General features: G+C 43.0%; 1 protein-coding gene across 9 annotated transcripts in view; it reads right to left on the reverse strand.

The window, feature by feature from the left end:
- mib1 (MIB E3 ubiquitin protein ligase 1) overlaps positions 1-24,808 on the reverse strand; it is a 59,946-nt gene that overhangs the window by 4,896 nt on the left and 30,242 nt on the right. For 4 of the 9 annotated variants that reach the window (XM_085438614.1, XM_085438617.1, XM_085438613.1 and 1 more), the window contains 8 exons: positions 17,904-17,978; positions 6,986-7,118; positions 5,805-5,891; positions 5,178-5,336; positions 1,931-2,112; positions 736-925; positions 578-656; positions 312-461 (listed from right to left, as the gene is read on the reverse strand). In XM_085438614.1, the coding sequence (XP_085294740.1) occupies positions 312-461; positions 578-656; positions 736-925; positions 1,931-2,112; positions 5,178-5,336; positions 5,805-5,891; positions 6,986-7,118; positions 17,904-17,978 (1,055 nt within the window). The remainder of the gene's footprint in view (positions 1-311; positions 462-577; positions 657-735; positions 926-1,930; positions 2,113-5,177; positions 5,337-5,804; positions 5,892-6,985; positions 7,119-17,903; positions 17,979-24,808) is intronic. The other 5 variants (XM_085438619.1, XM_085438616.1, XM_085438615.1 and 2 more) reach the window with 2 other exon arrangements.

Here is a 24,808-nt window from a genome sequence, read left to right on the forward strand (position 1 = left end):
GATTTTCATTTGTAATATATCTTAAAACGTATTTGATATATGTAGCAAAAATTTCCCAGCAATCATTATATATGTCCAGACTTTGGACCATAAACTTTTTAGGCGATTCAGGGATGCTCGAGCAGAACGGCCACGATGATTTGAGATATAATGACGCAAACATAAACAAACTGCAAAAGCTAAGCAGCAACAAAGCAAAAGATAAAAGTAAAGCAGATTATTTGGAAAAAGTAAAGAAATGAGAAAAGAAAAAGAAAAATCTTTGAAGAAAGGGGGTGGATTAAAAGGAAACGTGTGGAAAATTCACTCACTAAGGTCATCATCATCATCATCATCATCATCATCATCATCATCAGCGGCATCATCCTCCATACCTTTCCCTCCACAGCAAAGTACGAAGGGGGTGCGGCGTTCCACCACAGCCCGGCACTGTACGCACTTCTTCATGAGGCTGGCACAGTCTGGAGGAAAGATGAAGAAGATCATCAGTGCAAGAAAAAAAAAATCTATATTTTCTTTAATACTCACACAGAAGCCAAAAGAGGCAAAATGATGCTGAAAGGTGAAGTTAACTTACTCTCACAAGCGCACATGTGGCCACAGGGCTGGAATAACACCGCTGCCTTTTTATCAGAGCAGACTACACACTCCTCGATCTGTGGACGGACAAACACAAGAAAAATTAAATAATCCTCACTCCTGTCTGTGTCAAGTAGCAGCTGTGCTTCTTGATACCTTAGTTCTCGACTGCACTTGTTCTTTGCAGATGAGACACTTCTTGACACGAGGCGAGCAGAGGGAGCAGGTGGCGATGTGTCCGCAGGGCCCAAAAAGAGTGTCTCTCTTCATGTCTGAACACACCATACACTCCTCCAGTGACTCGATGTTGCTGTTCAGAGACGGGCTGCGGGTGCCCACCTGGCCGCTGGAACAGAAGAGAGTGTGTGAGCGAGAGAGAGAAACGATTACAAGCGAGAGGCCGGAGAAAACGAAAGATGAGGAAATGAAATCAAAAGAACAAAATAGAACATGACTGTACCAAAATGTTATCTCTTCCTTTATATCTTTAACCCTTTAGTGCATACCTAGAATTAATGCCATTCAATGTGTCCCAGACCGCTGCTTCCTTTCACTAATGGGTTTACAGATATCATGTAAAAAGCGCATACAACAACAAAAACATTATAGCCCAGACACAGACGCGCTACGGATATGATCAGCTGTTCACAGCACTTCCTACGTTGGAATATACGTCATCACGTTGTCAGCATGTATTTTGACATGTTTTTATGTTCAGCAACTGATGTCATCTTCCCGGGAATTGTAGTGTTTTCCCCTCCTCCAAGGCCTATCACAGCTCCTCGGGTGCTATTGAAAGGAGATGTCTGACTCTGTGCCTCTCTAATTACAAGTTCCTGGGATACTTAGAACTCTGATTGTGCTATTGGAAATACTTTATTCTTTTTGCTAAATATGCATTTGATTTTTTTCCCCCTCTCTCCACAGTTTATAAAAAATGATTGCATCTGAGGTTTTAAAAAAACTCAATGAAAGCACCAGAATTTCAAGTTTTTTTCCTGTCCCCTATGCTCCACACGTCTGCTCAGTCTCATGATATTCAGTTTGGTAATTTTTGTGTAATCTTGTTGATGGACGAAAAGGCATCATAAGCATGCTAACTTTCCAGCTTTAAGGTTGGTTGTGTGTTGAATTCCTGAGACTCCATGAAGCAGCTAGCCAAGGAACAGCCTGGCACATAATGTTCTGTGAAACCGTTTCACCTAAGCTTTTATGCAGATTGTCCACGCTTGTTTTTTTATGCTGAGCTCGGCCCGGCACCTCCTGGCTCCAGCTTCATATTCACTGTTTAGTCATGAGTGGCATCGATCTTCACATCCAATTCGGCAAAATGTCAGATGAGAACATTTACCTGCTCTTTTCTTTGTGGCATTTGGCCAAAGCCTTGCAGAGGCTGGGGTCCGGACACAGGTCTAGAGGGGACTGGCCCTTTTTGTTACGAATGGTCAAGTCTGCTCCATTAGCTGCCAGGAAGCAGGCGATGGATGCTGCGCTCTTCTTCTCTGCCCCCTGGGTGCCCAAGCCCATGATTAACTGCAGAGAACAAGAAGGAAGCAGGAAAACACATAAACTTAGAGATGCACCAGGGTTTTTTTTGACATGACAGATTATTTTAAAGTTGAACCTGGGGAAAGGGGAGGTCTGTGATGTGCCTCTACCTCACACACAGTGGAACTTGAACCAGTAATGTAGTTAGGAGTACAGTTTTTTTATTTTATCAATGTCTTCAGATTTAAACTCATGTTAAAATACATACGGGGTCACTTTGAATAACACGATCAGAAAGACATCTTAAGATGACTGTCAGAAAATATATTCTTCTAACCCCGAACCCAAAATCCCATTAACTGTAACATCTGTCTCCCTCCCATAGCTCATCGCCACACTCAGTCTACCCCAATTCAAAGTCTCTCCTGCAATTTAGAACTTCCATGTCTGATTGTCTCCAACCAGTAGCTTTTACATCTCATGCTGATGGAGCCATCGGGCCGGCTAATTCAATTCTCGTTTTGATGGGAGGGGAGAGCCATGGGAGAGTGACCCAACTGCACACATCTCAATTAGGCCTGCTGTCTGTCGGTTCCGCTCCTCCGCGGGGGGAACCAGAGAGGGCAGGAAGCGGGACAGAAGAGAGGAGGTGGAGAAAGAGAAGAAAATGGAGTGGAAGGGAGACAGAAGGTGACAGGTACGGAAAATCTGTCACAGAAGCCATGCATTAAACTTCTCCCCATAGGGCTTAGTGATGTGGTGTTAACATGGAGACAGTTGAGGCCTGACATGGCCCTTTTGGCCTCTACAGAGGGACAGACTCGTTCAGGATGGGTAAAAGGGAGTAGTCACAGGTAGTGCTGGGCGATATGGAAAAAATATTTATCATGATATGAATTATTTTATATCACGATAACGATATATATCACGATATACCACCTGACCTGTGGTCATCTGGAAAGTACGCAGTCTGTAAACAGCGAGCGCAGAGGGTGCAGTCTTTGTTAATGAAATGGTTACGCTCATGTAGGGCTGCGTATCTCTGCTCGTCCGTAGGTCAGTCATCAAGGCATAATGCACGACACTGCAAACATCCTTCTCTACTTTGGCCCGGCATGCGTCATATAAGCGAGGCAACTCGACTTTACTGAAGTGCTTACGTACCTCGGATGAAGGACTTTGACAAGGTCACGAAAGCTGTCCTTCTCAACTACGTAAACAGGGGCCATGCCTTTACAAATGTAATGCGAGATGGCTCCTGTGATTTGTTTATGGTGCTGGGACGTTTTCTCATAAGGGCCTTGTGTGAAAGACTGCTGTATCTTCGGCTGGCTATAGATTTTCTTTTCCCAACTTGCTGCAAAGAAACAGCATCTGCATCAAAATAAACTATTTCCAACAGTGTAATTTTAGTTCTAAGCATCCCAGAAACGATACAGAAAAGCATAAAGTCAAACATAACTTTTAAAAACACCAGCATAGGCTTATAAGGCCCTGAAGGTAAAAAATTACATTTTCTGCGAAAATGACGTCACTTCTGGTTTCGGGCAGGTAATGGCGGACATGCGATAGTTCGCGCTGACCTATATTCCAACGTAGGAAGTGTTACGAACAGCTGATTGGATCGGCAAAGCGTGTTTCTGGAATATTATGTTTTTGTTGCTGCAAGTGCTTTTTATGCAGTTTTTGCAAAGCTATATGTGGAAGGAAACCGTGACCTAGGACAAGCTGATGGCATAAGATGTAAGTACAACTCCTCCGGTTTCATATGCAAAAAAATTATTGCGCTAGCTTACGTGGTTCCAGTTCTACAGGGATTTAAAAATAGTTAGGCAAAACAGAGCGTGCCCGCTCCGACCAGTTTTAAGGGGTTAATGGTATATTTTATGTAATAATTTATAAAATTAGGTTAGAAACAATAGAAACGATAGAAGACAAACGGCACAATAGACACTTTTCTATCGTCCACATGATTGATTGATATATATATATATATATCGTCATATCGCCCAGCACTAGTCACAGGTGCATAAAATCAAGCACCTAGGCATGCAGACTGCTTCAACAAACATTTGTGACAGAATGGGTCACTCTCAACAGTCCCACCATGGGACCGTGATAGCATGCCACTTGTTCAACAAATCTACTTGTAAAATGTTCTCACTGCTAAATATTCCAGTCAGTGGTAGTGGATCTATAACAAAGTAAAAGTGACTGGGAATGACAGAAACTCAGCCATAAATTGGTAGGTCGTGTATTTCTGGAGGATTATTGTGTGGAGCTGTTTTTCAGGAGTTGGGCTTGGCCCCTTAGTTCCAGGGAAAGGAACTCTTAATGCTTCAGTATACCAAGATATTTTGGACAATTGCGTGTTCCCAACTTTGTGGGAACAGTTTAGGAATGCCACTTTCTGTTCCAACATGACCACACACCGATACACAAAGCAAGGTCCATAAAGATATGAATCAACGAGTTTGGTGTGGACGCACTTGACTAGCCCGCACAGAGTCCTGACCACAAGCCGACAGAATACCTTTGGGGTGAATTAGATGTGCTTCTGGAATAATGGAAAAATGCATTCCCATAAACACAACCCTAAACTCCTAAACTGTTACAGCTGCAAAGGGTGGGCGGACATCATATGTGGACTAAGAATGGGATGCCACTTAAGTTCATATGCGTGTGAAGCCAGACGAGCGAATGCTTTTGGCAGCATAGTGTAAGCTGCATATGTTACAGAGTCACTAGTAGCAGAAAAACAGTGGCTGGTGACCAAACTCGTTAACGAGCCATATTACTGTGCACTGCCTTCCTGGCTTAATATATTTGGGAATGTCTAAATGAATCAGAACATCAGAACAGAATCATATAATAAGATGGCATTCCTAAAATTACTAAGTCAGCCTTTACTGCAGTATGCCAGCATTGTTCATTATTACTGAGCTACAGTAAAAAATTCTAAAAACCTAAAGTTGTATATCAGTAAACACAGATACACAGAAACAAACATTTGTTTTATTTTTATGTATGGCCACCTCCTTAAGAATCCCTGACACACGTAAAATGTGATATAGGATGAACAGCGAGGTTAATAATAGATGCACATGTACCGTGTTCTTGGAAGGTTCCCAGGGCTCCACTTTGCTGACATCTTGCATATCTTGGAGCTGCCGCAATTGGGACAGCGTGTGGTGACGCAGTGCCTCGTGAAGCGGCGTGTCCCCATCCTTGTCCTGCACGTCGAGCTTGGCCTCTGCCCGCACCAGCAACTGTTAAAGAGAAACGCATAAACAAAGAGTTGCACAAGCCGACAGCGGAGGGAAACTCGCAGCCGCCGTGAAACAACTTTAATTTAATGCTACAATGCAAATGCCACATCCTGATTTATAAGGTTGCCGGCTGCTCACAATGAACTGCTTCAGCATTGTGCTACCCAATTATAGAGTGCATTTTTTTGTGAGTCCACAAGGTGGCAACGTGGCAATCTCAATCCGATGCTACGCTAACACACTCTAACCAGCCTTAGAGAGCCTTTTTCCCTCCCCTCTGAAGCAGGACTTTGTTCAACTGCAGGACATCCAACCGTATAAATTAAATGTGGAGCTGCACCAATGTTTTTCTACTCCCCTTTGTGCACAGTGTAAAAAGACCGACTGAGAGATGACTAAAGACACAATGCTCACTAAGTAAGGCAAGAAAGAGAGGGAGAACAAATGAGAAAAAGAGGAACCACTAACCCGAACTATCTGGGTGTGCTGGCGCTCCACTGCCAAGTGTAATGCAGTCTGCTGGTTGACATTCTGAATGTCTAAGCTGGCGTTGCCCTGGGTGGTGGGAACAAGAGGGAAGCAAAAAAGCTTAATATACACAAGGGCAACAAACATGTTGTGCACACAGAGATGATAGACAAGTAATGAAATAAGAGAAATAAAAACAGGAAAAAAGAAAATATTTTATATTTAATTCCTTTGCACTTGAAAGACTGCAACATTTTTATTTGCCGTGACAGAACGTTGTTTCCTTTAGCCCTGCCGACCAACAAAGTATCACCCGGGAAGCTGGTGGGGGCAGAGAGAAAAAAAAAGGCATCCTACAATAACGCTGCATGTGATTGTCATTTCCAATTGCAAACACCTCAGCTGAGGAGATGTGGAGGGAAGATAAGTATTGTGATCAGGCAGCGTGTGAAATCCCAAAGTAATAAGATTGGCTGACTGGCTGGCTTGCTGGCTGGGAAACTGCAGTGCACCTTGTACTGTGGTGCAGTTTTTGAATAGAAAGCTGAGCCATCACTGCGAACAAGCCCAATGCAGGAACTTGGGGAGGAAAAAGCTGTCCCTGCTGAAAGGTAGCTTGCACTGCGAACACTCATGCACTGGAATGTTGCAGCAATGTTACTGCCTTGCACCATATCCTCATTAACCCAGTTCCTGCTTGATCAGGTGACTTTTGCTGTAAACCCGTGTGCGAGTTAGTCTCCAAGGAGCTAAACCTGCAATCTCGGTGAGGAAAAGAAAAAAAAGAAAAGAGCATGAACTTATGATTGCAGGAGGAGGAGGATATGATGGCCCAGCAGCACTAAAGAATAGGACCAGCGAAGTGTATGGATTCAATAAAAAAAGAAAAAAAGAGGCATGTATAGGAGCTTCAACTGGTCATGCCGTAGACTGCATTTCAGCGGTCTACGGAGGCAGGATAGATTCAAGATTCAAATCTACTTTCTGAAATTTTCATGGAACTACAGCATTGGCGTCAAACACTCCCCAACATCTGGGTATCTAGGTAGATACACAGGGAGCATGCTTCTGCTGCGCTTTTTAAGTGATAATGGTGCCTCTGTAGACATGCTGTTATAAAGTATGTATTACAGAAATAGCTGCCAGGTTAAGTGATTAAGCATGCATTCAAATGTTGCTACCTGGTGCACCAAAAGCTCAGCCACCTCCACGTGGTTGTTGAGGGCGGCCAGGTGCAGTGCAGTATAACCGTCGTCCTTCTTCTCGTCTACGATCCAAGGCCTCGGCAGTTTGGATAACAGCACACGCATGGCACTGCACAGAGGAGGAGGAGGAGGAGGAAGACAAGGGAGGGAGAGAAGTCAGTGCTTTGCTAGATTCTGGGCTTTGGTGCATGAGAAGACAAAAAATCCTTCAAAAAGTCAGGACAATCAAGTTATTTTGGTATAAATTTTCTGATGTAATCAAAAACCTATCTATGACTCTCAGTCACTGTGCCGTACACGTCACAGTGACTGTGCCACTTATACACAGCACACTCCAATACACAGCTTTTCTTTTTGCAGCAGGGCATATCCCATTTTCACACATGGCGACAAGAATACTAAATCAACTTAGGGAGGAGTTGCTTTACCAAGCACAGTGTTATTTACATCAAGCTTTGAGCAGTGCAAGTGCTGCGTCTTATCTGAGAGTGTCCGTCCCCCCTACAGACTCTTGATTTAAAAAGGGCGGTCACATTTCCCTTGATGATGCGCAAAAGCGCATATCATTGGAAGGCAACTTGGTAATCAAGATTTAGCTGCATTCACTCAGGTCTCCTCCTGGGGAAGAAACCGACGAGGTGGGAAGGGAGAAACATCTATTGTTTAAACAGAGCTGTTAAACAGAAGTGGTCCCGTGTGTCGACAAGAACCGGTTCAGTGTCACTGAAGGTCATTTAGAGGATGTGTGCCACATAGACATGTGGCTGCAAAGGCAAATGTATGAGAGGAGTCACAGTGTCAGAGTAGGGATGAAAAGAAAAAAAGAAAGAAAGGCCGACAGTGTCATTAAAGAAAGACAGAACGGCACATACATATTTCCATTGTTTATTAACTACAAAGGCTGGAGAACATTAAAGTCAGAGAATGGAAATCTACGCTGAAGTCAAAATATGTAGATTTTACTTAAAAAGTTGTAATTAACAGTGTTGTAATTAAATGTCTTAGTGGCCTTCTTCCAATTAAACAAAGCAGGTTTCACAGTATGGCAGTTTTACTTAAATATGTATTTCACCTCATTCATTATCTCTCTGTTCTTGACCCTAACTTCGTTCCTACTCTAGCCCATGGGAGAAGACAAATGAGACAAATTCCCGCTTTTAATGTGCAAACAGTGCATCAACTCACTTTGTTCACATACAAAGAAATATAAAACAACATTTAGAAAAGCACATCCCTGAACTCTTCTTGTATCTTCTCTGTAGATAGGTACACAGTGTACCTTCAGGCACCATTAAGGCAGCAGCAGCAGTGCTGGGGGGAACACTTCTGACCTTGTTTAACCCTGAATACGCATGCAGGGCATATCTTTAAAATGCGACAAAAAAGAAGCGGCCAGTTCGGCGCTGGCTCTTTGATACAACTGACCAGCGTGCACTGGGGTGCTTAAGATAAGCAGGATCTCAAACAGTAAAATGAGGCAGTGGGTTTGGGCACAGGGCAGGAAAGGCCACGGTCGACACTGGTCAGTGAAAATGCTCAACTGTTCGAAATAAAACAATAATCTAGCAAGCTTTTGGTCTAAATGGGAACAGGATGGCTGGCTCTCTGCGGGTGTTTTTTTGCTAAACCTATAGCTCGCCTCCCTCCCACTGGAATAATGAAAGAGAGCATCATCAGCACACCCTCTTGAGGAAAGCAGAGAGGCACGGGGCAGGCAGTCAGCACCTCTGTACGGACAGAGATTCAGGGCTGGCGTACTGCTGCAGTGATGAACAGCGCAGCACACTGATCCCAGTCTCCCTTGCTCTTTTGCTCACTCTCTCTCTCTCTCTCTCCCTCTCATTGCACAGACCCACACACACACACACACACACACACACACACACACACACACACACACACCTGCATTGCTTGCAGCCATCTTCAACCACTTAATGCAGAGGAGCACTGCTTAAATGTGATAGCAACCGCACCCATTCTGCCTAATCTCACATTCATAACGTGTCCCCTTTGTTACAAAGACGTACTTGCTTACATACTGTAGATTTTACATCTCATAGGGGACTTCTGAGGAATTTCATCTGTGGCCCACCCGCTGGGTAGGAGTTGAGGCTTAAACAAGCAAATCATTCAAGAAAAGATTTTGCCACATAAGGTTATCGCCTGAAGCTGCAACGCAAAACTTGTTCCCAGTGGTTCAAAACAACACTCGTTTAGCCTTGGCGAAGAATTGGCTACATAGGGACACGCTGCATTTTTTTTAAACCACAAGTTCCCACCAGAATCAAGGGCAAAACTGTCCCACATGAAGCCCCCGTTCTTACCAATTTTCTCACTCCTACTGGCAGAACATTCGCACATCTGGATTGGCTGGAAATATCCACCATCTATGGAAAAACCGGCCAATGAACGCACACCGGCTTTAATACAAGGGCACAGTGGCGCCTTCTAGCGTCCGAATCAGGCGCTTGAGCACTGAGGCGGGTGTTCGCTGGCGTAAGGAGCCCCTCCAATATAAGTCTAGATTGACAGGCTCCCCTGCCACGCTGGGTGAAATGGGCAGACATTAATATTAATGCCCCATACTAGCACTGCTGCAATGCAGTTAAGCTATTTGCTGTAAAAGCAGAAAAAAAGACTGAATTAAGAACTGAGAAATAAATTTAAGTTGTGTTTTTATCTCTGGGGTGAGTGGTGTTAGCTGCAACTGAGGGGAGTATAGGAGAAACTGCGTGTTAGCTGATGAGGTCGGACGTTGAGAGGAAGAAAAGAGGAGAAAAGAGCGATTCTGACCAGCCCAGGCTGCAGAGGTTTTACTGAGCAGAAGAATGACTTGACCTGGGAGCTAACATTCACATAATTGAGATAACTGATGACTTAACCTTATAAAATAATGCTAGGGTGAATATGGAAAAGGGTATGCTAGCATATAGGGGATAAGGGGGTACGTCATGAAACTGGGTCACCCTGTGAGAGATCTCAAAGAGCCCCTCAGGAACGCCACACTGGGTCTTGTTGTCTTTGGCTGCTATTTGTCATTGACTGTGACTCTGATGCCCTCAGCTTTGTGTGTGTTGGCATTTGTCATTGCATGTAAGACAGTGTGTGTGCTCGCAATTGCTGGTGTGAGTGTGAGGGTCGACAGGGCCCTTCTGCTGCCCTCGCCTGGCTGACAGCCATCTGTGTGGTGGTCAGTAGCCGTTATTACAACAGGAAGTGAGAGTCAGGGGACAATAACGTGGGTAGGACAGGGCAGAACAGGAACAGTCAACATCCAGTCTAAGATTAATGGCTGCGCACAAACATATGGTTACTCTGATGTGGGAGACGTGTTTGGCATACCGTCACTCGTTAAATAAGGCTTCGAGCCCAAGAAAAAGATCCCAATTCTGCATCGGAAATGAGTCACCAAAAGGTGCCACCTGCTTCAAGAAAATAAAATTGCTTTATGCAGCCATTAATGAAAATGATCAGTCTCGCAAATCTTACAGTGTTTATATGGTTGAAACGTACAGATCCAAAGAATATGGCTGCAAAAACCCAGTACCTTCACCAAAGCTTCTGTATCAAAGGTAATTCTTGGCCTTAAAATAAAATCCCAGCAAAAACTCTTCTTCTGCAAAGCTTCCAACAGTTTCAGGGACACAAATAGATCTGTTTTTATCCATATCAGGTAAAGGAAATTTAATGGATTGTATGACAACGGAGCAAACTGCACCTGCCAATCAAGACCATGTAATACAGCTGTAAAGCGTTTGGAAAAAGCTGATAAGCAAACCTTTGGCTCAATGTATTTTGTCAAACAAAAAAAAAAAAATGTTATTTGCCCAGCCTTTTTTAAACCACCTAACAGAGCTGAACTGGTAGCATTCCTTTCTACCTTACAGTAGGATTCTTGGAACAGCCTTTCCAGAAGAGGCAAGTTCAGACGATACATGAGGTGTCAGCTCATTGAGGACTGGATCAATATATTCAGGTCCTTTGAAATAGTGGACCCACTACCTGACAAATCATTCACAGCTGCAGCACACTACCGCTGAAATGGAAAACCCACTTCTCCCCTTCCCACTCTGAGCAGGGAGGTGCTCTTCATCATGTGTGAGGCTCGATCCCCCCAACTCACCAGCAGCTGGTAGGGGGAAGAGTCATAAAACCGCTTCAGTGATGTTAAAACATGCTTACCGAAGGAGACTGCTTGACTGGTATGCTGCATGCTTCTAATGCCTTGTGTGTGTGCACATATGTGCGCAACTTCAATTACAGTAATTCAAGTAGCTGATATTCTTAATGCAAATATAACCCTCAGAGTTCATCGCGGGCACTGCCACACTCCTAGATGCAATTAGTTACAAGTTCACTTTGTCATGACCATCCCACAGGTATGTGCCATCCTGCTGTGGACAGAGTAAATAAACACAAGTAGCGTCCAGACCAGCAGTGCAGCAGAGAGCTGGGGACAAGAACCTAACTGGCTCCGCTCGATAAAAAAAGCTTTCATTACCATGCCGTGAAGAGAATAATTTTCCCCACAATGTGACCTTCCCCTGCCTGCCTCTACCTGAGGCCCCTGAGTGAGCATGCTTTTATTACGGACTATTTGCATAAACCAGGAAGGAAAGGGGTGCATTTCTCTGATGTTTTGATTATCGCTATAGTATTGCCGCTGCCTTGAAGGTTGTCCAGGAGACAAGAGATGCATTTTGAAACATCTCCAATTCAGTTTTCTGTCCATTTGGGCAGTGGGTGTGGTCTATAAAGGCTTAGCTTTAATTAGCCGTAAATCACCTGGTGATACGGAGTGCCCTGATTCATGGCAAGTCATGAAAAAGGAAAAAAAAAAAAAAGGGACAGCAAGACAGTCAGAGAAGCCCAATGGCGCGTTAATATCCCATTGGTTCGAGATGACCCAATTATTTTCCCATGCTCCTCTTCCTTTGCACTTCATTCTCCTCAGCACCTTGAAAAAACCTCATTTTCATTGCTGCACAAGCCATAATAGTCATAATACACATCCTTTTACTTAACAAGGGAAGAATGACATAAAAGAAGGAGCAAGGACATGCAGATTATATTAGACTAAAGAGACATCTAAATCATACTTACACTTACCAGAGAATGGCTCAATAACATCATTACTTATAAAACATCTATATAATTATTGAACACCACTTTTCCCCCTTATAGGGTTGGATAGACCGGGACTAGTGCAAGTATTTTGACAGCAGGGAGAAAAAAATGTATATTAACCCACTGAAAGGTTTAAAAAAAGATTAATTAATTCCACTTAATGTGAAAAAAATGACACAAATGTAAATGTTACTAAAACCATGCGTTAGTAAAACAAAGAAATAAATTGGAATATTCTGGAAAACAACTTGGAGCCATAATTTGTCCAAAATATGAAGGAAAAATATGATCTTGGTAAGCATGACTTCCTGTGATAGCCCTCAATGGAAGCAAATTATATCATTTAAATGAATAAAGCATATAAGGGAAGTGCAATGAGAATTAGACCATGATTTTATTATGGATTGTTAATGAATACTAAAAATTCAACCGCATCTATAAAGGGAAGCTGGGAAAAAGAACTCAATATTGAAATATAAAAGAGTGACTGGCAAATCACATGGAAGAACCCCCAACCCACTAATTTTTTGGGCGTGGAGGGAATTTTGCAGAAATAATGTAATTATATGGTAAATGGTAAATGGCCTGTATTTGTATAGCGCTTTTTTCTAGTCCCTAAGGACCCCAAAGCGCTTTACACAACCTGTCATCCACCCATTCACACACACATTCACACACTGGTGATGGCAAGCTACAATGTAGCCACAGCCACCCTGGGGCGCACTGACAGAGGCGAGGCTGCCGGACACTGGCGCCACCGGGCCCTCTGACCACCACCAGTAGGCAACGGGTGAAGTGTCTTGCCCAAGGACACAACGACCGAGACTGTCCAAGCCGGGGCTCGAACCGGCAACCTTCCGATTACAAGGCGAACTCCCAACTCTTGAGCCACGATATGTTTACTTTAATCCTGCCTGTGATAAAGCAAAAACCCTCAAGTAAAAAGTGTGCTGGAGAGAGAATGCATCCATAAATGTTAGCACTTGGAGAAACATCAGAATAGCTAAAACAAATCGCACAGTATGCATAATGGTAAAAAAAAAAAAAAAAAAAAAAAAAAAAGAATTAAATATGTTTCTCTAACTTTTCTGTACCTTATGTAATTTTACAAATAGCCCCATTCTGCAAAGGAATAAATGACTGGTGAAAATATTAGAAGTGGCTTGTTAAAAGTCTATAAAATGGAAATGATGTCAGCCTGACCCCTCAAACCTGGGTCTGTAGAAAAAGTCACAAGTAGGGTGCAATATGGTGAAGAAAGGACTCGACGATGAGGATTCAATAACCAAACCCTTTGACATGTCATTGGATCTATAATTCTGTTTAAAACAGAAGCTACTTTCAGCTGCTCCCTTATTCACAAGGGGTCGCCACACCAGGAAGCGCCACATGTTTAATTTGGCAGAATTTTGCCCTTCTTTGAGCAACCCCAGAGGGATTTGTGTCTTCTCCTGAGATTGAACCAGGGATCTTTCAGTTCTTAAGCGAATGTATAAACCATTACATTTTCAATCCTAAAACAGATTTGGGAATGATAATACCATTGCACTGCACCAGAAGAATCTTATACCATCTATGAAAAGCATGGTGTTAGTATCATGTTTTTGGGCCTGTTTTACTACATGTAGGATAGGATGGTGCATCATCCTCAATATTTTCCACAGTAAATACTCTAATATACTCTAATATTTTTATTTCATTTGGTTTACTGGCTTCTCTACTTTTAGTAAAGTGATTGTATTTTTTTAAAGGATTTAGTGAATATGGAAATCCAGGATGGTACATATGTTTTAAACAAGTATAACAGTCAATGCTGATATTTGGACAATATATTGGTGCATCGCTAACATAGTTGGTTATATTGACATAGAAGTATGATAAACCTTGAAAGCAACAACTTTCTCTTTCTTGTGTTAGGCCTCAATCACACAGGCTTGCAGATTGATTGGAGCCCCATCTGGGATCTGGTCAGTGGTTGTCAAGGGCCCTTCCCTTTCTGTGTCATGCCACCACATCACTGCCGTTTGAATGCTTCTCAAATGTTTAGGCTAAAGCTCTTTCACTCAGCAACATCTACACTGCACAATCTGTGAGGCCAGTGTTTCATTCCCGATTAACAATTATTTTGCTGTGACTGAGATACTGGTCATGCTTTAATCATAAAGCTTATTTCACACTTATTTTAGAACCAAAACTAGACATACTCCTGCTTGGTAAAATTAACTACAAGCCTTTCCAGATATACGCTCAAAGCAGTAAATAGAAGCGAGTGACTGGCTACGAGTTCTGCAGAGCGGTGGAGAATTCGGCCACTCTGCAAGTCCTTCGATCGACAGCCACTCATCAGCCGGCCACTGTCACTGTATGGGAGGACAGTCTGAGAGGCCCCTATGATCTACAGGCTCAGGGAAAATCTAGCAACTTAAATCACTCCTGACTCCCGACCCCACCTCCCACCTTTTTATGCCTACAACCATGTCACAAATACATAAGCCCCACATTTCCACTGAAACACTCATTTCTCTATGGTTTAAGCTGTATTAGTGAAAACCTGACAGCATCCCCCCTCAAGCATGATGGCAAAATGATGACAACGCACCATCAATTTTTCTACCACAGTAATTGGCAGAGCAGATCCAAAGTGACACAAACAAACTGCAGTGCTGCAGCAGATGAGTCTGACTTCTTCGGCATTTTTACTTATAGGCACATAAGCAGAAGACGACGCTGTGGCTGAAGGAGGAGTTTGGTAATTACAATCTATTGTTTGCAGTGGAAAATAATGGGGATCAAAGGATATTGTATCAGCTACTGCCTTCCCTAAGCACTGAGACAACAGGCCATATGTTCCACAGCAGCACAGAAAATGTCTAACAGCCAACTTGTTAATGGAGGGGAAATAGAGCTTATATCAATGTACTGTACATTACACACATACAGCACGGAAACGTCAACAGATTCCCCATAGATCCAGACTCATGATTCATTGCACAGATACTGCAATGAAGGTTTTCCACAGCAATTTTCCACATAGGCTACTCTGCCTAATCCCAATAATGTTTTTTTTTCCCCTCCACAAAATGAAAGCCAATTTTCTTGAGCATGCAAGCATCACGCGAGTATCCACACAGACACATGCACAAACACACCAGGAGACATAAACTAACAGAACTTCTTATCCTGTCTGACCTGTCGTGCTGCATTTACATGGAGCCATTGACTTCAGTGTCCATACGGGTTACCAAGGTAACATGGCCTGCATTATTCAACAGCTAAGCTTCGTTTTGATCTGAACACTGACCTGAATGTGTCCCTCAGAGTACATTAAGATTACGAATACCCACCGAAAAAAAGAAAAAAGAAAGAAAAAAAAGAAAATGTATACCTTAACTGGACATAGAAAGCTAAACAAAGACAAAGCACATTTAACCACACATAATAATTACATCTCTCTCAGAGACTGATACTCAGTACTGCTCAGGGATATGAATTTGAATCCTAAAAAATACTCTTGTGACATTCCCAACCACAATCTAGGATGATGATAATGATATTCACTGTATGATACTAGTAGAATTTTGATAAATGACAAAATGTAAGAAATTCAAAATATTTGGTTATCTGTATAACTCTGGCTCTCTGAAAACCTCACTCAGTTATCTGAGGGCAGGAAGATATTAACATAAATTAACCCAATGCCCTATTAAACAGTAAAAAAAGGGCAATTAGGAGCTGCATCAAAAATTTTATATCAGTTTACTTTGCTGATGCTTCACCTCCCTACCAAGTTTTATGAAATTTGACTTAAAAGTAAGTTTTTGTGTAAAAAAACAAACAAAACAAAACACAGCGATATATATGTATAAAGTAGAACTGACTGAAGAAATACCTGACAGCAAGTAACTAGCTGCATAAAATGTTACATACCAGCAAATTTTCTTCAGTTTTGTGTGGCGTGAAACTGTAAACTGTATTTAGCAATATTGAACTGTTACAGCAATGTTTTACACGTGTTCACTAAACTACGAAACAAGCAGCAAAGCTCAATGTTTCCTAAAAACACAAACCAATGTGAAACACTGGTGTTAAAGTGTCACCTAATGCACAAATAAATTCTAAAACTTATTCCAATACATCAAATAAATAGATAAACTACACTAGTTTTTTAAGTGGTGGAGACAATATTAAAGATGTCTGACAGCTGCGCTGTGAAAGTATATCACCTTGCTCTGTCATATTTATTACCTGCATTGCTGAGGCACTTAAAGTGCCACAAATAAATCCTGCTCTTTCTAGGTTTGGCAAGTGGGCAAAAAAGGGGAAAAAATGCCATCAGTTAGTACAATGGCTTCACAATGCAAGCATTTCTCTTTGCATGCTATAGTCACTTTCCCAAAAGCTCTTTATGTCCTTGAGTCCCTTCCGTATGGGCTGTACCTCTCCCTCACTCCTTCCCTCCCTCCATCCCTCATTTCTTCTCTTCCCCCTCTATCCATCCATCCATGCCTCCCTCCCTCCGCTACCCCCAACCCTCCCTCTCCCTGCATGTGCTATAGCAACATAGCAGCCAGGACTCAATGTTTCAGCATGCCACAGGACAGACAGAGCATTACAGCATGGCTGAGCTTATCTATTGGCTCAGAGCCACTGTTGGCCCAACCCTATAGGAGGAAGTGTGGGCGTTCTGATTGGTCATAGGGGGATTGGGGCTTGTATCAGCGTGTCCTCTGGCTGATCTGTTGGAGTGGTCCCAGCTCATAGAGAGGTGGACAATTGAGGGACTTTTCAAGTAACTCACAGTGCATGCTGCAGCAAAGTGGTACCCAGGCTCGCTGCATGAACCAGTCACTGCACTACATCTTTGATGGTTTCTCACTCCAGTGACTTAACTATTGAATAGGATACAGCGACACAATGCAGAGCCTAAATGAACAACCAGGGGAATAAAATAAAACAAAGGCCTAAATAATTACAAAATACAGGAGCACCAGCTTAAATCAAGGTGCACAGTGTGCATGGTGTGGATTTCTAGGTTTATGTTGAAATATCGCAGTCTTGATTTATCTTTTAATGAACTGTAGCTGCCCACCTGGAAATAGGTTCATTTCCACCAACATCCCACAAGCAGGAATGATCTAATATTACTGTGTACATTGGATTGAACATGGCAAACGGCAGATAAAACTGAAAAGACTAACAAATGCGTCACTGTGTCTGAGGAAGATCACTAATTTTGACCAAATTATATGACGTTCATGACAGTCTGCAAAGTTTGTGACAAAGTTTTCACACTGTTCTCAAACGCTAAATCATCTTTGTGTCTATAGAAGCTCTCTTGAGTCAGGATAAAAACAATCTTTAAAATCAGAAAGTCAAACTGTTGTTAGGTTAGGGCAAGCACAACAATAAAACCCATGCAGAGTGCATGGGTTGTTTGCATCCTTCCTTCTATTAAAAAAAAAAAAAAAAAGAAGATGATCATAAGCTATAAATTGAGGATGAGAAAATGGCTGTGGATCACAGGCATTTGTGCGACGGTATCTGTGGAGTTTGTGAGTCACTTATTGGTAAAAAAAAAAATGTGGCACCAGTAAGCCACGGTAAAATATCAGAGATGCAGAGGAACTTCCCCTGCAGTGAGGCTGAAGGGAACAATGGGCAACTGGATCAGAGAAGCTGACTGCCACTGGCTTCCCCCTCCAGCACCCAGGTAGGTTGGCCCTATTCATAAATCACTTTTATTCCTCCAAGCGCTCAACAGCCTCACCTCTTCAAATGATGCACTGTGTAAAGGGAAAAGGAGGCAGGCGGGTGTGGGGGGACAGGATACAAAAGCGGGGAGCTGTGGGAGGAGGCAGAAGAGAGGTGCTGATGGTGAAGTACGTCGAAATTAAGATGGTTAAAATCGTAAACATCTTTACTCTGTTTAACCGCTTTCTCTAAACTAAATCAGTATTTTTATCCACCTGAAAACAGCTTTCACAAAGACATCCCCAGAGGGTGTAAATCTGGAAAGGGCCAGTGCAGTGTAACAGTGTGGATACGCTAAACAGAACTTTCACATAGTAATGACTTAAAATAAGTCCAGTAACGATCAGGGGATGAGTGCCAGAGTGGACTGATGAAGAAAGTCTTGAATCTCCTCCAAAATGTTCTCTCAGGTTATTTCCCAGCCAAATTTTTTCCAAATTTCAAAAGATACCATCAATGTTTTCTGTTATGATGCGTGTCCTATGGTGGTTGTAGCGTGACCTTTTTTGGGGGGCAATAGTACCAAATGAGAACAATAAACGCAGGACAATTAGGGAATTAGGGTAGAGGTGAGGGAGAGGGAGGATTTACAGGACAAGTGAAGCCAAAGCCAACTTTGTATAAAATTGGCAAAGATTTTTTGCATACCTGAGAAAGAGACGACTGGACAACCCAAAAACGTAATTCCTCTGGACACGGCTGTCGCTGTCACTTTCACGGAGGTTTATGCCTCCGTGAAAACACTAATGTGGATGCAAATCATCCTGTATTTGGACAGCTTAATATAGACATAACCACAGGGAAGGCCCAGGCTCATGGAAAATGAGCATGAAGATGTACTTAAAAAACACAAATTGAACTTATTAAAAGCACCTTTAATCCCTATATGATGTTCTCTGGTGGGAAGGTACACAGAAAGGTGAAATTAAGATATACTGAAAGACTGAACGAAAACTTCCAGGCCAGCTTGAAGCTCAGCGAAAAAACAGATGTTACACCATCAAAACAAACCAGAATTCCCAGTGCAAAACTTCCCAATCCAAGAGGAAACCTGCCTCTCACTTAGGTAAACTGATAAATGAGCTCTCGTAGGGACTGACCATCATAAGAACAAACCTAAAATACATAACGCTTATTAAGAGACATTTATTCCACAACCATGTGAAAAAGACTCGTCCTACTGCAAAAGGCTATTTTTCTTGTAAGTAATGGTCACAGATGCTTGCAGTAAATTTTGGAATACACTGCTGAATATAAAGTTTTACATACAAAACCTACAATTGTACACACAGCAGTTTTGCAAGCATGTCTGTAGTCAGTGCAATCAATGCTGTTGCTATGTGGGGGGGGGCACTTTTACAAACCCCCTCGTTGTAAAGGAATGCTAAACAACCAGCAACCATGCGAAACCCTCTTCCTAACAGTACATTACAAACACTTTGTGATATACCCTGTGAAGCTGGAATCCCACTAGGTGCAAAAGCTCTTCCTAACACCAACTGGAAAGAAGGATCCATCCATCCACAATTTTCTTCTGCTTATCCAATTCAGGGTCGTGAAGTACATAAAAGTCCAGTCAAAAATTCTCAACCCTTTGAAATCTGAACTATAATAAAATTGCCAGAAAATTGAAAAATGGAGTGTTTATTGAACTGACAAGTAAAAAAAAAAAAAGAATTTGCATATATGAGTTTTAATTTGTATCATATTTGCAACGCGCAGACTTTTTTTTGTTTTTGCAATTTATTGCTTGAAAATATATTTTACTATTTATTTAGAGTTTTCTTTTGGGAGGGTAGGGCATATCACACTGATGATGCAGAAGTCTCAAAAACTGGCAAATACTCATGTATTAAATGTGACAGACTAGGAATTAACGAGTTAACTGCAGGTCTTACTTTGCCAGTTGTGCTAAATCATCATCCCACCATGGCCCTCAACTATCCCTTAGTTATGCTGCTACAGGCTCAGGCAGCTGTGGGCCTTTTCATACTTTTCCATGCTCGCCTATTTTCTCTTCTCTTTCTCTTCACCCTCAAGCAGTCTCTGCAGGCGGCTTAGCCCGGTTCTGTCAAATATCTCTTCCTATTAAAAGCAAGTTCTTCGTTCCCACAAACGCCAAGTACTTGCTCATAGAGGACCAATTGATTACTGAGGTTCTCTCTTATTTTAGGTTCTTTACTTCATAGTTTAAAGGATTTTCCGATGACTGCTGTAGTGAACTGAGGCTTTCATGAGGCCTAGCCAGTACTGCGCTATAACGATATACTTGACCTAACATTGTTGTTGTACTTTAATATCACTTTTTTTTTTTAAAGGAAGAAAAAAAATATAAAATATAAAAAATATAAAGTTCACACCTTTATTTTTGTACTATTTAAAAAGATTAATTTATAGAAGAAACACAGAAAAACATTAAAATATTTTACTTATTCTTTGTGCAAATGTCTTATCAGATGTAATCAAATGTTGCATTTGTTTAACACAAGTGCTGAAGTTTTTTTTTAAAGTGGAGATATGTCCTAACCGATAATCATGAAGAGAACAAGCGCACCCACCCCTTCATCCAGTGAAACAAAGCACATCCATTAGTAGACCCTTTTCTTATTGATCGATTAACTGCTCAGCTAAACATTCAGCCCTGTGCTATTCATCATGGAGGGAAGATATAAGCCATGCCGCAGAGTTTCGGGGCAGGAGGGATGTCGGGATGTAATTGAGATTAAACTGGTGGGTTGGGTAGCTGGAACAGGCAGAGAGGAGACCCAAAGGAGGGGGATACACATAACACACAAGGGCATCCTCAGCGGAGTTTGTTAGAAGCCACAAAAACCTTAACCAACTTAGGGGAGAGAATCAAAACACAAGCCCAGACGTGCATGAACGGTAAGTGCATTAACTGTGTGTAAATTTAAACAGAGTACATAAAAAGGCTGAAATTACCATTTATTCAATTTGAAGTGGTTTGCAAACAGAGAGACTGTGGGACAGTCATTTATCTAGCTGCAATTCCCAGCCTTGATTGGCCTTGTATGGTCAAGTTCTGAGCTTGAAATCCATTTTAGCCAGCAAAATGGTCATTTCTTTTAATTGAAAAGCTATCATTTGCAGTGCCAATACATTACTTACACTACACACTTAAATCTATGCAGAATTATCTCCACAATGAAAAGGGTCTGAGATGTAACTAAGGGACTGAGGTTCTTAAAAAGCTTATCAAATAAAGGACTAGCAAACTGCGTGAAATTTTTCCACCTCATGAGAAGACAATGAAATACAAAAACATTAGCTTTCTTAACATTCGGTTTTTTGCTGTTAAAATGCAGGTGAGGAGAGTAATAGGACTCGTGGAGGTACCAGTGGGAGGCTAGAATCTGGAAGTTTAAAACAGAGAAGAACAGAGAGTAAAAAGAGCGAGGGCACTGAGGACGGTGCTTTCGTACAGTATAGATGTGCACCATGATGAGACCAACTAATTAAATAGATTCTTCTGTGGTCGCGCCTCGGGAAAGCTTGAAAAAGACACTTGAAAATTAATGAGAGCTCAAAAAAAAAAAAGGAAAGAAAGAAAGCAGCACAAACTTTTCAGAGCCTTAGAGGTAAGGGTTCCACTTGTCTTCCTGCACTGCCAGGAATGTTACATATAAATATATAAATAGATAAACAACGATATTTCCTGTTGTCTAATCTCTGCGCTACACAGTCAGCCTTACTCCTCCGAATTTTGCAGTTATTCTAAGTATAGCGGTGAGAAGACAGACGCTGAACCATAGTCAGCTTGCTCTACATCTATTTAAAAAAAAGAAAGAAAAAAAATGATAAAGAGTGTGGGTGGGTCAAAAGGACACAGGGAAGTGAGGGGGTGGTATCAGAGGAGGCGGTGGTGGTAAGGATGTAAAGCAGGGGAAGGGGAAGGTTTCAAGAATACAAAAGTGGAAGCACGGGAGACCACTTTATTTGGAGCTACTAAAAATAGCGCAGCAAATGGTAGCAGGGGCTAGCTGGACTAACGCGCCTCTCTCTCCCTTCAGGCCCGTGGAATCGATAGGCTGGGAGCTGGAGGGGAGGCTTCCCGGAGCCTGCAGCCAACAGTTGCTGAGGGGGGGATATGGAGAGAGTGGAGAGGAGAGAAGAGTGGAGTGGGAACTATTTTTTGCACTGCTTGACTAAATATGGTCAGGGAGGTGGTGAGACAAGACACAGGAGCAGCCCGGCAAAACGGGGCCAAGACATGTTTCGAATGCTTCTCTTCCCACAAAGTGCTAACCGTTTAGCGTAGCCCTCCACGACGTGGAGCCACTGGTCAGTTGGCCCCTTGCCCCCAACTTGCTGCCAGTGTGTTCTTCCTCCTAACTGCAGCAGCATCTCAATTTGATCCACTCGCCACACAAAGGTGACCCTTGCAATGCACTGGAATGTATACGCTGTGATATTGCAACATCCTCCACCTCTCGTCTCCGACAATGCTAATCGAACTTGCATGGATCACAAGCAACTATTAAAAGTACAGCTGTCTTCTACCGCAGAGACACAGCCTGCTGCTCTTCTTCTTCTTTCAATTTTTTATTTATTTTTGTAAATACCTCCATCCCATTTCCGCTTTCAAACATTCAGCAAACTCCCCTCATCTAACCTGCTGTGTGTAAAGTTCCACTGAATAATAAAAGCGCATTTTAGGAGCAGAATAAAGCTCTGGGGCTGCGCTTGTGTCGATGGAATAAGAAAAAGGAAGGGTGGGAGTACGGTTGGTACACTTTCTGCCTCATCCACCGATCAGGGCATCCTCCCAGCTCTTCCCCCTCAGAATGCACATGATGGAGAGAAGAGTGCTGCAGTTTTTTTTTTCACTCCACCCCTCCTTTTCTCCCTCTTCTCCCCTTTTTTTTTCTTCCTCTCAAATAGCATCTCTTCATGTCAGCTCTACGTCTTCCTCCTCTAAAGGTATGACTTGTGTTTGTGTGGGAATGTGTGTGCATGTGTGTATGCCCGCTGCTCCCCCCTCCCTGACTCTGGCACTCAACCCGCCCCGCCAACACCCCTCCTCCTCCCCCCAATCATAGAAGCTGATTCAGCGAGTCAGGCGTGCACCCGGCACACACGATGGCTGCAGCAGCTGGAGCGCTCTCTAGGTCATTATGGCTCTCTTCACTACGGGAAGAAGGAAGAGAGGAAAGGGGAAGAGAGGAGGAGCGGCTCAGATAAGAAACTGATCTGACAGGTAATATATGCTCTTCCATCGCTTTTGGACGGAGTTTACCCCTGACGGGCCTTGATGTCTCCCCCCGTCCTGTCTCTCTTTGCGCTCTCTTCTTCGGATGCAATCAGTTATTAACCGCATGGTTTGCCTGTGAGACGCGTAGTCGAAAGGGGGAGAGGACTGTGCTGTTCTGCAGCAGCAGCAGCAGCAGCACTGGGACAGAACTTAACCAGAGAACACCTTTGGGCTTTTTTCCCTCCCCTTCTCCTTCTCTTGTTCTTCTTGTCATTAGAAAAAGGGAGGAAAAAAATCAAGGCTTTGTAAAAAGAAAAAGTACGGAGAGGAAGAGGATGCAGGAAGAGGTGAAACAGGGCTGGGGAGTTGCTGTGGTCCACATGGATTTTAGCCCTTTTTTCCTCCCCCCACCACACTCTCCACTCTATCTCTCTCATCTTTTTCTTTCTCTCTCCCGCCCTCCCTTCCTTGTCTTGCTCTCTCTCCCTCTCTTGTGTTCCTGGCACTGGCCGGACATGCTGCAGCAGCACAGCTCTTTGGCTCATTAGGCTTCATGGTTGCAGCCCTGCCGCTACCTAATGACGGACTCGTTAACTCAGACCTGCATTGGTGTGGAGACGTTTCCTTATCCACACTTCGCCCTCTGCATCCGACACCTTCCAAGATCCTTTTTTTTTGTCTTCATGACTAAAGGATACTAAATTGCTGGGACTTTTGAAGTGTCTTTTGTTGTCTTTTTGGTTCCTGTTTTTTGTTTTTTGATGTTTTTTCTTTTTTAATACCAATTGTTAACTAAACAGAGGGCGTGGGTGGTCACTGCCTTTCTTAATTGATAGGAGGTAAGTTTGAGGATGCGTCGCACTCTTTGAGACCAAGGTTGACCGGCTGAGGCGGAAGAGTGGAATTGTGACCAGAGGAATGACGAAGCATCAGAATAATGAACAGCGGGCAGGTCATGAGTTCTGAACAGGAGAAAAAGCGGATTGACAGCACACAGCTGTGAGAAGTGTATTAACACAGATGTGGGAGGAAGGAGGGGGAATGGTGGGAGGGGATATTGGGCAGCAATGGCTGGCTGAGTAGATGTGTGTCACTGGCTGAACCCAGAGCACTTAGGGTAGTAACCCAGTTTCTTCTCTCTCCCCCTCTCTCTCTCTCTTTTTGAAGCAGATTGGTGTAGGTTAGGTAGGGCATGCAGGGCACACAATACTGCAGTGCTATCGCCAAAACCAGAACAGACACAACAACCACTGGGCTAATTTGCTGGTTCATGTCTCCCCAACCTCCACCGTGCCCTGTGTAGGAAGGAATTTCACTCCCTCTCACTCTCTCTCGGGCAGCTGTGACATTTCCTAAGCAGGACGTCACACCTTTAGGACCAGGCTCATCCACCTGCCCAACCCCATCTCCGTGCTGAGAACAACAGTCACCTCCACTTACACCTACCCTCATTACTATTCTAAACGCTTCAACTGCAAAAACATTGCACCACGTTTCCCATTTATTCAGTCCTCCTTGGCCACCTTAGTCTCCAAATTCACACCTAAGCTGCTCTCCCCTAATCCATTTTTTGTTGCATCCACTGCCTCAGCATTCAGCCTGCCGGCTAGCTTAGTGTGGTTGGAGGCAGTGTCGACTTGTGGAATGTGCTGGTCCGGGGCAAAGATTCATTAGAGACTTGCTGTACAATTCTCACCACCATGCAAATG

Source organism: Copadichromis virginalis, linkage group LG18 (genome assembly GCF_057382275.1).
Source record: "Copadichromis virginalis isolate Kocher_CV1m ecotype Utaka linkage group LG18, C_Virginalis_male_GT1.1, whole genome shotgun sequence".
NCBI lineage: Eukaryota > Metazoa > Chordata > Actinopteri > Cichliformes > Cichlidae > Copadichromis > Copadichromis virginalis.